The sequence below is a fragment of the Sporisorium graminicola genome, chromosome SGRAM_1 (genome assembly GCF_005498985.1).
Source record: "Sporisorium graminicola strain CBS 10092 chromosome SGRAM_1, whole genome shotgun sequence".
In the NCBI taxonomy this organism is placed as follows: domain Eukaryota; kingdom Fungi; phylum Basidiomycota; class Ustilaginomycetes; order Ustilaginales; family Ustilaginaceae; genus Sporisorium; species Sporisorium graminicola.
The window spans coordinates 766,169-780,337 of NC_043719.1; the positions used below are offsets into that span (position 1 = coordinate 766,169).

A 14,169-nucleotide genomic window follows, 5' to 3' on the forward strand; every position below is an offset into this window, starting at 1 on the left:
TCAGCATCTTTATATTCGTGAATGTCTGTGTGGCTTCGCTCTCACTCAGATGATCGTTGAAATGTCGTTGCGATTCAGACGACAGGACATCAATCCGAATCCTCCTCCTCATCCTCGTCATCCTCGTCCGAGCTCTCCTGACTCTCCAGGATATACCTGATCACCTCCTCGGCCGCCTTTCGCAACTGCAGATTCTTCTCACCTCCAATCTCTGCCTCCGTCTGACGACTGAGCGGACTCTTCCACCAACCCACAATGTTGTCCTCCGAAATGACATCGTCATTGTAGAACTTTTTGAGCAGCGGGATGAAGATCTTGTAGTACTTTGGATGCACCGCACAAAAGTTCTGCACGGTGGTAAGCGCTTCGATCTGGTCATCGACAGCCACAACCGAGATGAGCGGACACCACTTGTCGAGCACCTTGAGCATGTCCTTGGGCTGCTCCGGGTCGCACTTGTTGAGGATAAAGCCGATGACAGTCTTGCGCACCTCTTTGAGGGGCACGTTGGAAGCCATGCGCAGCGTCTTGAGTTCGATGGCCGCATCGTCGACTGTGTGGTTCTCTTCAAAGGCACGCTCCAAGGACGCGGTAGCTTCGCCTCGGAACTCGTTGAGACGCTTGAGCGCCGCCTGCTTCTCGACGTTGGTCTCGCCGTCGAGCATCATCGAAGAGCCAAGGATGTCGTCGTCGTCGTCATCCGAGAGAGAATCATCGGTACCCAGCTCATCTTCGTCGTCGTCATCTTCGTCATCCGAGTCACGTCCGACATCGACTGACGACACGTCTGACAACGAATCGGACAGCTGCATCTCGTCCAAATCGGCTCCAAGGCGCATGAGCCGCAAATTTTGAGCGCGTTCGATCTCGTCGACTTCGTCGTCGTCATCGTCGGATGCTTCTGAGTCCATGTCGTCCTCTGCCCTGAGGGGCTTGTCACCCAACGCTGGCCACAGATAGCCGACACCTTGGGCTCCGAGCTCTTTGGAGAAGGCATCCTTGCCCCCGGCAGCACCTGCCGCCTTGTCACTCGCCCGCAAAGAGTCGTCATCGTCTTCTTGCTCGCTGTCGCTGTCAAACTCGAGTTCAGATCTGTACTTCTTGTTAGCTATCCTGCTGAACGCGTGGAGCTCGACATTGGGACCGACGGTGCAGCCATCGGCAACGATGCAGCCCTTGTTGATCTTGACCCCGTCGAGGATCTTAACATTCGCGCCGATGATGCTGCGTTCGATGGTGCAGCCCGATCCAACGGTTGTGTTGGCCCAGATGTAGGAGCCAAATATGCTGGTGCGGCTACCGATCTTGACCGAGGATCCAAGCACGGACTGAAGGAGAGAGGCCTTGTCTCCGATCTCGGACTGGGAGCCAACCAGAGTGTGAGTGCCCAGCTGGCAGGTGCGGCTGAGAACGACATTGTCTCCGAGGAAGCGGAGGCCAGAGCGTGGGCTATATCGCTGGCCACCAGGAAGATAGCCGGCAGGTCCGAGTGGATAGGTCCACTGGCCAATGACATCCTTGGTAATGGCGTCGTAATCGGCTGGCGACTTGACACGTGCTGCATAGCCACGGCCGTAAGTTGACGTCCCGACCGTCTCGGGGAAGGAAGAGCCGGCGATCTGGACTGCAGATGCGGGTGGACCAGTGGGCGCAACGTGGACAAAGATTTTACTGTCGAGGAGGTCAGACGTGAGGATGCCGAGCACAAAGTCGTGGCGAAGGGTCTGATAGTCGAAGTTCTCCGAGAACAGTGGTGGCACATCTGCCGAGCAAATGTCAATACCACAGTCAACGAGATCGTTACGGATGTCGACCTCGGCACCGCGCGAAAGACTGTTGGTGGTGGCAGCTGCATCCTGATCAAAGACTTCGAGGGGCAAGCTGGTGGTCCTTAGGCGTGGTGCTGCAGGGACGGGCGCATAGTGAACGAGTTGCGAGGTGTGAGGCTCCACGAAGAAGAGCGAAAGATTGCCAGGTGTACGTATCCTGCTGCGTTTCCCGACGGGCATGGTGCAGATGGTCATAATGGCATCCTTGTCCTTCTTTCTGCGACGCTTGTGCGCATCGACGATGCTGGCGAGGTCCATGCTGGCGACCGAGTCGGCATGGATTAGAATAAAGTCGGAGCGGATGATCTGCTTGCTATCGAGCTCTCGCATCACATCTCCAAGTGACTGGGCGTCGGGAGTGGCGATGACGGTGATCTTGGGCAGCGAGTAGCGCGCTGGCGAGGTGGAGAGATGCTTCTTGATCTGATCGGAGTAGCGACTGGCGAGAATGAAGATCTCTTCCACTTCGGCCAGCGCCAAATTCTCGAGGGTCCAGTCCAGCAGCGGCACATTGCAGAGTGGCAAGAGACAGGCGGGTCTGTCGGTAGTCAAAGGATCGAGCCGTTTGGAGAAGGCGTCGGCGAGGATGACGGCCTGCAACGGTTCTCGCTGCAGATCCTCTTCCCTGTTCTGCTGAGACTTGGCTTTCGAAGAGGCACCAGCACCGCCACCTCCTCCCCCGGACTTGCCGCCTCCCTTGGCCGATGATTTGGGCGGCATTGTAGCTTGCTGATTCAGGTGCTTCGGGACAACTCCGATGGTGGTAGATCGGTGAAGCCCCATCGACGGCAAAGCCGACTAAAGTGTGATTAACACGAAAGAAAGGCAGAAAAGCGACACGTGATCTTCAGCGCTCCACCTCTGCGATTCTTGATTTATTTTTGAGAAGAAGTGCAGAAAAAGAGAAGTTGGACCCTCTCAGCCTGAAGAAGCGTCTTCTAACGTTGCTCAGTCTCTCCATTCTTTAGCCAAGACACGGGCTAAGCATACTTGCACAGCTGCCGATGATCAAGTGAAGTGTAAAAGTGCCTTTCGGCTGCTCCAGACCTTCTTTCCGCTCCTCCATCATCTTGGGATCTCTCTCGTCGCGCTCCCACTCTGGAGAGCTGCGGATCTCAATATGGCTCGCGGCAGGACAGCGGCTGCGACCGCGGCTGCTGCTGCTCCTCCTCCTCCTCCTCGTTTGAGCGCATTGGCAGCTCGCAAGGCACGACAAGAAGCTCAAGCTCAAGCACAGACAATCAGGAGCAGCAACACGAGAAGACCTTCGCAAGCATCCAGCTCTCGTCAAGTCGATTCGCAGTCAGATGAAGAGAAGCTCGGTGTCGAGGTGGTGCTGCCCATGTCAAGCGCTTCTCAAGCAGCAGCGTCGCGCGCTCGATCCCCTCTCCCAGCCTCCTCCCCCGACATAACAGCACCTCTCACTTTGAAACGCCCACGCACCTCATCCACAGCGCAAGAGGCATCCACATCCATCGCTGTGACGAGGCCGAGAAGGAACTCGACTGCGAGCACTGCCGCGCAGCAAGTCTCCACTCCAAAGGCACCCAGGGCAAGCAAAGTCAAAGTATCACAGAGCACACCAATTCGTGCCAATGACATAACTACACCTTCCTCGAGCAAGAGGACGCCTGCCTCGTCCAACAATGTGGGCAAAGCGCGACACGACTCGGACGCGGAAGGGGAGGTGGACGCGGACGACGTTGACAATGACCTGGACTTGACCCGGGATCTTGAAAAGATCATTTCCGACCTCAATGATCGCAATGACGTCAGCGACATCCAAACTTCAGAGCAGGACGCACCACCTCGCAAGAAGCGCGCAAAGCAGCCCTCGAATGTGATCGACACTCCTCTCAAGTCAACCTCCAACACAAAGCGCACGCCTGCCAAAGCTTCGCGTTCGGAAAAGGCGCCATCAAAGAAGGCTGCTGCCAAAAGACAGTCCCCCAAGAAGGTCGATGCGAGAGATCCCAAGGTGACTCAGTCTAATGAGGTGGCTTCCTCGGCGAAGGCCAAACAGCCACCCAAGAAAAAGCTCACGGCAGATCAGATGCGCGTCAGAGATGCAAAGCGCTACTTTGCTGACACCGCTCAGCAACGGGGCAAGACGAATGTGGAAACGTCGGCCATGCCTGTGGAAGACCAAGAGACGGGCTTCCTCGCATTCGGTGACGATGCCGATGACGGTGATGATCAGTCGAGATCAACAGACGCGGAAGAGGAGGAGCATGACGACCAAGGAGAAGAAGCCGAAGAAGAAGACGAGGATCGCACAGATGACTCTTCTGACGACGATCAGCCTCAGAAAGGTCAGTCCATTCCCACGAATGGCTCCATGCTCAGCTTCCGTCCGGCCAATGGAGGTCCGCGTCGCGCAGACCGCCAGCGCAAAGGCAACGAGGTGCTTCCCTATTCTTTGCCGAACAAGATCGTGCTCGAAGATGAAGAAGAAGACGCAGAAGACGATGAGCAAGAGGACATGGATCCTGTCCAACTTGGCTCCCACGCTTTGACTCGCCAGGCGCTCTCGGATGCCGTCCCGTACTCTCGCTTTGTGCCGGTTCTCGAAGGCGAGACGAAAAATCTTTCTGTCGTCGAGAACAAGCGCAAGCGAGGGAAGGAAGCGCTCTATTTTGGTTTGCGAGCCGGAGAGACGCTCGTCTTCCTTGGCATCGGTCATCTCGAGGTGCTTCGAGGCAGTGTACAGATGGGAGGCGCGATCATCTCCTCCTCTGCAGAAGGACTCAGTGCCGCCGACATCTATGCTCCCCTTAGCAATGCGCTTCCAGTCCTCAAGTCGGTATCGGCATCGCGCTACCCCGGCTACACTGAGGCTGCTGCAGGCGCCTCACAGAACAGTGGCGACAGCCAAGTCGAGTCCAGCGTCCAGGACATCTTTGATATCGCCTTTGACAGCATTGTCAGGCTGACTCCTTTGTCATCACCCATCACGGCCCTCGGTCAAGTTTGTCCGATTGGAGGACTCGCCACGCTCTTCTCAATGCCACCCAGCCTTGAGCTCAGTAGCCAGGTCCACCAGCTCTCGACCATCAAAGTGCTGCTCGAACCCGACATTGACGACCTCCTCCAAAAGCAAAGGCAGAGAATTCTCTTGGCAAACGGCATCTTTCCCACTGTTGGACTCAGCGCCACCTACATTCCGCACAAGTGGCAGCATGCTCTTCACCGTCTTTCAGCTTCAGCCGTGTCTGCTGCGCAGCATCCTCAGGAAGAGGCTGTCGTTGCACTCATCCGCGGCAACAAGAAGGTCGGCAAGAGCACTTTGAGCCGCATGTCGCTCGAGAGGCTGCTTTCAATGGGCAAATCCATCGGTGGAAAAGTCGCCTACCTCGAGCTTGATCTCGGTCAGAGTGATTTTGGCCCGCCGGGTATGGTCGCATTGCACCTGCTGAGCCTTACCGACACTGTCCAGAGCGGAGTCTTGGAAGAAACAGAAGCCGACGCGACTGAACGAATGGACGGTGAGTCGGACGAGGCGCCACCGGAGTCCGGAGGCCCAGCCGCAGCGCTTCAAAGCGACCAGCCTCGCTTTCGAAACTGCATCAAGCTCGGTCCTGGTTGGTGCCAGCCCCGAGTGCCCGTACGAGCTCATTTCATCGGTGACGTCTCGCCTCGAGATGACCCCGAGAGCTATGTTGCTGCCGCGCACGACTTGATCGATTTCTTCCGGACTCACATCCAACCCGGTCAGCCTGGGGAAGACGGCGAGCCGCAGCGTGTTCCGCTGGTCATCAATACTCAAGGCTGGATCAAGGGGCTTGGTGCTGATCTCGCTGCACGCATCGAGCCTCTGCTGCGACCCACACACATCTTTGACGTAATTCCTCGTGGCTCGTCTGATCCGGTTCCGCCTCCTACTCGTGGCCAGCCATGGCTCGACAGTGAAGGCGCGATCCTTGGATCGGGTCCCGAGATCGTTACGCTCGAGAGCGTCTCGCAATTGGAATATGTGCAAAATGCATTCGGACAGCAGCGGTATAGCGACAGCAACAACCAGCGTGCCCAGGCCAATGCCAATCAGAGCAGTAGTACATCGAGAGCAGTCGACGACAAGCACGAAGCTGGCGATGGAGACTCGACTCCTCCCCGCTATATCACCGAAGTTGGGTCTAAGTTGGCGCCCGCCGAGTCTCGCCTGCTCAACATCATGAGCTATCTGTATGCCACAAAGCTTGCCCCCCCTGGACCTGGCAGTGCTACAGCGCAAGGCACCTGGGATTTCAGCCAGCCTCTTGTGCATCGTCGTCCACTTGTGGTTGACGTGCGCAACGGTCTCAAGGCAGGTGTCCGTGTGCTGGCTCTAGGCTCGTCGGTGCCTGACAGTCTCAAACTTATGGCTCTCAACTCGTCCATCGTAGCCATTATCGTCACGGACCGCAACGATGCACTGCAGGCCCTTCAGGATGACGCTGAAGCTCGAAAGCATCTCGATGCTGGCAGCACGTGGAAGCAGGCATTCGACCGCGCTGCCCAGCTCGCCCAGCTTGGTCGTGGACTGTCAACGCGCTGTGTGGGACTTGGCATCGTCCGCTCCATCGATGCTCTATCTGGCCAGATTCATTTGGTCGCACCTCTCGATCCAGCGTTCTTACGCCAAGTGGAGTCCGACACTGGTGCGCATATTGGCTTGATCAAAGGCGCTCTCGAGCTGCCTGTCTGGGCATCGCTCGACTTTGAGGCTATTAAAGAGGCTCGAGAAAGCAGACTCGATGTTCCGCCCGCCACCGCCACAGCTACTTTACCGCTCTCTCTCGACGGTGGAGCTTCCAGCAATGGCATCCACACGGCAGAAGAGCAGCCGCAGGAGAAGCTCCTCGCGGGTATACCCAGAAATCAAGTTCCTTACTTGGAGTGGCCCTATTCCACGAATGCGTTGACCTCCTCTTCGTCCCGACAAAAGGGCAGGCACGCTGCTGCATTCAACGGCAATTCTAGCAGCAACGCCTCTTCTGTCCCCCTCACACTCGGCTCTGAGAAGCGCCGCGTCCGTCGCAACCTGATGCGCAAGAGCCAGTTTGCATGATCCGCAGCCATCGTCCCGCATTGTCCTCTTCATCTTTTAACAGCACTATTTCGTGTCGGGCATCTACCTGTTGATGTTGTACCATTCAAACATAGTCCAATTGTAGCTCAAAGCTTCAATGTCGCGCAATGTCATCTCTTTATGTCGACATTATGTTGCTCGTCTTTGCCAGTGTGAGACGAAGGCTCTGGTGCAGTAGTGGTGCAGAACGAGGCGGGCATGCTCAACGGCGAGGCAAAGTTTAGCGAACGGTTGTCAGTACAGTACGAGAGGAAGAAAACAAGAGGAAAGGGCAAAGAAAGAGGAGGCTCAAGCTGCACGGTCACGCTCCCACCACACCCATGGCTTTGCTCTTCCCACCGTCTATTTCCCGTCGCAGTCGTCCCCTACACCCCGCTGGCTCGCATCTTTCTCTTGACCTTATCCATACCTGTTTACACCGTGACGATCCCTTTTTTCATCCCAGCGCGAAAATCATGCAGGATCACAGCAGCCAAAAAAAGCAATGACCCCAACCCGATTTGAACGGATGACCTTTGGAAATTTCGGTTAGGGCTTAGCGGAGATGAGTGATTCACCATCCTTGCCTGATAACTGGAAGCCAACGCTCTACCGCTGAGCTATAGGGCCGAATCATAGCTATGCGTAGGTGGTAAGAACATATATAGCATCACGTCTGGACACAACCAAGCCAAAGGCAGTCAAACAAGGTCCACCTCCAGGAGTCGCTGCGAGGAGGCGCTACAATCGACTACCGCGAGAGGAAAGGCGATGGTATCGAGTAGCTCGATTCGCGGGAAACAAGCGGAAGGAATGGCTACAGATGCTATCACAGCACAGCGACAATATAGAGTCGGCGGCAGCGAGTCGGCCGACGGAGGGTTCGTTGTACAGTGCGAGGTGCAGTCATTTGGGCAGAGAGTGTAGGAAGGATGCTACGTCTGTTTACAGAGGTCGCGACCGGAACGCACTTGCGAGTTGCAGAGCGAGACTTGAAGCGGCATACTGATGAGGCTTGCTGCTAGGATACCGAGGCTATCGCCAAACTGTGTGTGCAAATCACAAAGTAAGAGTGTCAGTCAGAGGTGCGGATGAGGAACTTGGTGGTGGAAGGGGTGCGGATTACTTACGCCAACACAACCAATCCTGAACTCGTGCTCCTGTGCCTTCTTCGCCAGCCGGTACGCCTGGTCTTCCGCCGACTCTCCATTCCCCTCCTCCTCTGCCCGAGGCAAAGCTATGACGTTCTTCTCCTCCCCCCGCGCATCGACACCAATACTGTAGAACACCGATACATATGCGCCACCTCCTGCCAACCCCTCGACACAGATCAACACAATCACCAGCGGACTCGCAATGCTGCTCCGAAACCACGCAAACAGACTCTCGGTCATCAAGACCGCCAACAGCCCCGTTTGCAGCACCGCGGGGGCCCACAACCACCGCCGTGGGATTGGCGGCAGCTTGAAGATCGAGATCGACGACCGCGACAGAAACACAAAGGTTTGATAGACTAGCTGGTAGAGCGGGTAGTAGTCTGTGAGCTTCTTGACGATGAGGGAGAGCAGAGGGTGTGTCTCGCGCGTGGGGAGAGGGTAGATGAGCGTCGGCGCGATGCCTTGGTTGATCGTGTACTCCATGGCGTAGACGATGACGAGCGGGATGATGTAAGGAAGAAGCATGGGGCGGAGGAGCGACATCTTCTCTTGGAAGGTGAGGCGCACGCGGAAGTTTGGGGTGGCAGTTGGAACTTCTGCGTCGTCTTCGTCATCGCCGTTGTCCGCTGTTTCGTCCGCTTCGCCGGCGTCGTCTAGCGAGCCTCTGCCATTGGCATCGTCTTCCGTCGCCACAGGCGCGTATTCAGCGGCGCTCTTCCCACCTCCTCCGCCCAAGAGCTGTTCCACCGACGGCAGCACCACCACATACGCTAGCACCATGAACCCAGGCAAGACGCTCAAGATCGCCATCCCCGTCTGCACCCCCAAAGGCCGCACCACCCACCACGCCGCAGCGCCCACCAGTCCAGCCGCACCCGTACCGCTCGCAAACCACCCTACAGCATCACCCGCAAAGTTGGTCTCTAGCCCTGCACCCGCCACCGCGGCCACCGGTACCCCGCCAAGCCTCTTCTCCTGAGCTTTAGGCGCGTACCTCGTACTGAGCTGCAGAAATGTCAACTCCCCTAGCCCCGACGAAAAGCTCGCCAGCGAGATCCCCAACAGCCGCATTCCCAGCTTCGGGAAAAAGGACACCAGCAGCATTCCGACAAAGCTCAGTCCCGCACAGGACCATACGCGTTTCGCATACCGCACCTCGCCACGCAGCACATACGGCCACACCGCCTTTGCGATAAGCGCCGGGAAGATGTTGGCGAAGCTCACGAGGCCGGTAGGCACGCCTTGTGGGAGGAGCTCGAGTGCTGCGGTGAGAATGACGACGTACAGCGAGTTGTTGAGTAGGCCGAACAGAAAGAAGGCGATATTGAGGCGGTATGATATGCGTTTGGTTGAGTGCGGCAAGGGGCTGGGAGGGAGGGAGGTGGGAATGTGGGGCGTGCCTGTTACCATGTTGGGCGTGTGGCGGATGTTGTTGGTCTGGTCAGAGTGTATTGATGGGGAAGGGTGGGTGCCTTCGATTGGTCGAAGTGGCACTGCTTCTATCGCCGCCATGCATGTGCTTTGCTCGATTCACACGCTCGGAGCTGGTAAAGGACGGCCAAGGGAGTTTGGACTGCAAGTTGCTGCAACCGAGTGTCCGTGTATAGAATCGCAATCCGGCGGTGTATCCGGTCAGCGGGTACTGTATATATCGGTGCGGATGCGTACGAGCAAATTGAGCAAGGCGTGGAGAGGCAGAGGTGAGCTCAAGGAGATGATGGTATCGAAGAGAGAATAGTCTGTTCTGCTGCAAGACGCAGAATGGTAACGTGGCAAGTGCGTCTTGAACCCTGAATTGCTGACCTCCCGAACGCCCGCGTCGATTTTACGATTCTCATATCTCTCGAGAGGGTTTCCCTTTCGCCTCGCTTACTCCATTCGCACACCTTGTCCTGCCCTTCCTCACAACCAGACAGGACATCATCTCAGACACACGGGCACTCATGCCGTGGAAGATCGTTGTAAGGCAACCGCGACCATTCGGAGCAATTTCGGATCTAGTGTGGAAGTGGTCTGCTCGGCAGCACGATCAGATCAATAACCCAGACGCAGGCCATCCTGTCAATCGCGTCGCAAGTTGTCGAGCCGAGCCTGAAGAGCGTCTTCGTCCTTGCTAGCGCCACCTCCACCAACTGCTCCCCCCGCACCTTCTCCGATCGCAACACGCTGCTGCGGCGCAGCTTGCGGTGCTGATAGTGCGGCTGTGGGTGCTTCACCGAGCTGCTGACCTACGGAAACGCCAATCTCGTCGAGCACCTCTTTGAGAATGTTGTCTGACTCTTCCTCTTCTCCGACGCCTTCATCCTCGTCGTCCATGGCTTCGTCCACGGCCTCGCCCATCATCTCGTCCTTCATGTCCATCGTGGCGCTCTCGCGTTCGAAATCGCGCATGATACGTTGGATGGCCGGAAGGTTCATGCTCCTGTTCATCGTGCCCATCGCCTGGTGGGAGAGAGCGGGGAAGAGAGTGGGAGTTGATCAGCAGCTGATACCAACGTTGGACTCCGATTGAAAGAATGACTTACTCTTGTTGCTCCCTTCATGGCCTCAGCCATCTGTTGATTGCTTCGCAGCGTCTGGATGCGTAACGAGACGGCTTGCAACTGTGTCTTCATCTGATAGAATTTGTGGATGTGTCTTCTTGTCCGGACCAAGTCTTTCGCCATGACTTTGCATGCGGGCTATCCCATCATGATATAGTTGCAGCCCATTGTCAGTAGACCATCTTTGAACCCAAATCTTGGCTCCCTGTAGCTTTGGAGAGGTACTCACCATCTGACCGGCGCGCGCACTCTTCTTGATATCCTGAGTGAGCTTCTTCTCCTGCTGCTCAAGCTTTGTGCGTTCGCGGTCGAGCTCTCGCTGTGCTTTCTGAAGTGTTCTCTGATGTTGCCTGAGACGTTCTGTTGGCGACATGCCCCGGCCAAAGAGGGATTGGACGATGTTCATGGTCGAGATGGAGGGGTCAGGCTGCGCCTCGAGTAGAAACGAAAGGTGGTTGGCTGAGTTGAAGTGCCGAAATGGACGCTGTAGACTGGGGTCCGGTGTTATCTCTGCAATGCGATTGGTCAAGACAAGAAAACGCTGAAAGATGATGGCAGGTGATGGTAGCAAAGAGAGCGGCCAAGCGTGTTAGTCCCGCATCGGCCCATCCGCGCTGCGCTTTCCCGCCTTTGGCAAAGTGGAGCACAGTGACGGCGATGAGCGCCTCCTCGGAGTGCTTGGACCCTCGCTTTCTTAGATTATGCTGAGAAATGCAGGTTTACCAGCTCTGCGATCTGACACTTTCAAAACAGAAACATTGCTCCTGTGCCCTGTGCATGCCAACCAGACTTGGAATTTTCCTTGGTTTCAGCTGGTTGTCCGCCTTGAAACGGGAGCAGTCACAGAGTGCAAGCTCACTATGCAGCTGAACTACTTGGCTGCTTGCCCGTGCTTGCTTGCTGCTGGTGTTGGTGTTGCTTGAGCGCTTGCTTGCTCGTCACCTTGGCATCACCCACCATACCGACATTGATACAGCCAGTCATTGCTTATGCACGCAGAGCAGGTCTCTGTTAGCCTCGCCCACTAGCAAGCGGAGGCCTCGTACTACGGGCACGGCACAAAGACGTTTATCTCAAGAAGACGTTTATCTCAAGCTTGCTTGTGGCCTGTTCGACGGCCAGCCTTGAGAAGGCCAGCATCACAGACACCATGGCGTCGCTAATCCCACCAAAGAAGCCGCGCAAGCCGGGTATGCCTAAGCTTACGATTCCGGCCAGACCCACCTCGTCTTCTTCGGCCCCTGGCGGGTCGCTCCAACGCGATGATGCGCCTGTCGATGCCGCAAACGCACGTCCAACGCTTCAGCAGCAGTCAAGCCAGCAATCACAGCGACCACAACCCTCGCTCGTGATCCCACAAGCCTCGTCGTCGTCGTCTTTGACCGTCGGTGGCGGTCATGCTTACCAGGACGAAGGCTACGAAGATGGGCATCCCGGTATCTTTAGTTCGACCACTTCCACCATTTACCCAGACACCGTACCGCACCTCACCAATGCGCAGATGCACACCGCCATCACTGACGACTTACGACGCGCTATCGGCGGTATGTCCATGTCCGACACTGAGGGCGAGCTGCTCGATGCCAACGGCCTCAGGATACCCGTCACCGGCGGCAAAAACTCGTCCAACGGCTATTGGATGACCAGCGACTCGGCCAACACCAGCAGCAATGGGCACGGCCGCACCTCCAACCCCGAAGGCGCCGATGTAAATGCTGGTAGCACTGATGCTGCATCATCGCAACAAACTCAGTATCGCCCAAGAACCGATTCGAGCGCCTCGGTAGCATCAACGCGTGCGAGCACTGCAGGCGGACACGACGACGATCTAGCGTTGGCCGGCAACTTTGAGATGCTCTCTCGACTCGGCGAAGGCGCGAGTGGTGAAGTGCACAAGGTTCGACACCGTCCCACTGGTCTGATCATGGCGAAAAAGACCATTTCCACCTCGCCAAACCCCGCGATCCACCGTCAAATCCTGCGCGAGCTCGCCTTCAACCGCTCGTGTCACTCGGATTACATTGTGCGCTACTACGGTGCCTTCCTTGAAGACCAGGATACGTCGATCGCTATCTGCATGGAGTACGCCGAAGCGGGCTCGCTCGACGCCATCTACAAGAAAGTCAAGAGTCGCAACGGCAGGACGGGCGAAAAGGTGCTAGGCAAAGTGGCAGAGTGCGTGCTCAAAGGACTAAGCTACCTGCACGAACGCAAGATCATCCATCGAGACATCAAGCCGAGCAACATTGTGGTCACTCGCGAAGGACAGATCAAATTGTGCGACTTTGGCGTTTCGGGCGAGCTCATTAATTCTGTCGCAGGCACTTTCACAGGTACAAGCTACTACATGGCACCAGAGAGGATCCGAGGATTGGCGTATACCATCACCTCGGACGTGTGGTCGCTGGGCCTGACCATCTTGGAAGTGGCAAGCAACCGCTTCCCCTTTCCTGCGGAAGGCGAGCCGCCGCTAGGACCCATCGACCTGCTCTCGTACGTGGTCAACATGAAGGTGCCCGAGCTGCAGGACGATGAAGCGGCGGGTGTCAAGTGGTCGAGGGCGTTGCGAGACTTTATCGAGCGGTGTCTCGAGAAGGAGCCGACCAAGCGACCGGGTCCTCACAAGATGATCAGCCATCCTTTTATACGCAAGTCGGAAACGCGACAGCCTCAGCCAGACATTGCCAAGTTTGTTGCCGACGTTTACGGTTGGAGCTACCTGCCCAGTTCGATCGCGAATCAGCAGCAGCAGACGCCTACACAGGCGACATCATCCAATAGAGGATCCCTGGCAAGGATCCCAAGCGTACGCTCTGCGCCCGTAGCTTCAGCTGCGCTGAGCGCCATTACGGGTCAGCAGCCACAGGAATCGCTGCCAGTGCCCCAAGTGACGACGACGCAACTTGATGCTTCGCCTTCGCTAACGCCAGTCAAGACCGAAGCGTCAGGGGTGCGCACGCTCCCCAAGATATCGGTGGCAGTCGATGCCGGGCGACACTCAGACCAGCTTGCAGATGGAACCAGCGAGGCGGCGACATTAGTTCCATCGTTCACACGATCGCACAGCCAGCAGCGAAGCCAAGAGGAGCGATTGGCGGCCAAGCTGCGGGAGGCGGATGTTGGATTGGTGGGCAGCCCTACAACCACGACAGACGAGGACGTTTAGCTTGTAGGAAAGCGATGGAGTTGCAACAATCCATGTTGGCCCTTGCTGTTCGGCTCATGCGACGAGGCGTATTCTATGCATACAAAAGAGTGTGGAGAGGGAGACGCAGAGAGTGTGTGAGACAGTGTGAGCTGGACTTTAGTAATTGATTGCGACCCGAAAGCGGCGTGTGAAAAGTGGATGGGCTCTGCCAAATTGCCGGAATTTCTGTGCTGCGGAGTCACATTGGCCACGCGGACCAAGTCGAGCGTGTAATGCATTCTTTCTCCTTGTCTCTGACCCATCACTCGTTGCCGCTCCGCTTTAGATCATCACCATCACCATTTCGAGCCAGCATTGCATCTGCTTTGTTTCCATCTCCTGCATCGATCGTTCACTCCTAGCATCATCCTTTGTCTCGACGTCTACGAAAGCATCTCCGGCCAGG

At 56.6% G+C, this 14,169-nt stretch overlaps 5 protein-coding genes across 5 annotated transcripts; 2 read left to right on the forward strand and 3 right to left on the reverse strand.

Annotated features, from left to right (window-relative positions):
* Nucleotides 1–89: 89 nt before the first annotated feature.
* EX895_000305 (uncharacterized protein) lies at nt 90–2,549 on the reverse strand (the record flags this gene model as incomplete). Its single annotated transcript, XM_029880906.1, has 1 exon — nt 90–2,549. The coding sequence occupies one exon, from the start codon at nt 2,547–2,549 to the stop codon at nt 90–92; it is 2,460 nt and encodes an 819-aa protein (XP_029742292.1).
* A 400-nt stretch (nt 2,550–2,949) lies between these two features.
* Nucleotides 2,950–6,876, forward strand: EX895_000306 (uncharacterized protein; the record flags this gene model as incomplete). The annotated part of the gene is made up of 1 exon (XM_029880907.1): nt 2,950–6,876. One exon carries the CDS (start codon nt 2,950–2,952, stop codon nt 6,874–6,876), a length of 3,927 nt encoding a protein of 1,308 aa, XP_029742293.1.
* A 935-nt stretch (nt 6,877–7,811) lies between these two features.
* Nucleotides 7,812–9,443, reverse strand: EX895_000307 (uncharacterized protein; the record flags this gene model as incomplete). The annotated part of the gene is made up of 2 exons (XM_029880908.1): nt 7,812–7,922; nt 8,007–9,443. 2 exons carry the CDS (start codon nt 9,441–9,443, stop codon nt 7,812–7,814), a joined length of 1,548 nt encoding a protein of 515 aa, XP_029742294.1.
* Nucleotides 9,444–10,094: 651 nt separating this feature from the next.
* EX895_000308 (uncharacterized protein) lies at nt 10,095–10,982 on the reverse strand (the record flags this gene model as incomplete). The annotated part of the gene is made up of 3 exons (XM_029880909.1): nt 10,095–10,475; nt 10,559–10,714; nt 10,806–10,982. 3 exons carry the CDS (start codon nt 10,980–10,982, stop codon nt 10,095–10,097), a joined length of 714 nt encoding a protein of 237 aa, XP_029742295.1.
* A 744-nt stretch (nt 10,983–11,726) lies between these two features.
* Nucleotides 11,727–13,742, forward strand: EX895_000309 (uncharacterized protein; the record flags this gene model as incomplete). The annotated part of the gene is made up of 1 exon (XM_029880910.1): nt 11,727–13,742. The coding sequence occupies one exon, from the start codon at nt 11,727–11,729 to the stop codon at nt 13,740–13,742; it is 2,016 nt and encodes a 671-aa protein (XP_029742296.1).
* Nucleotides 13,743–14,169: the final 427 nt, after the last annotated feature.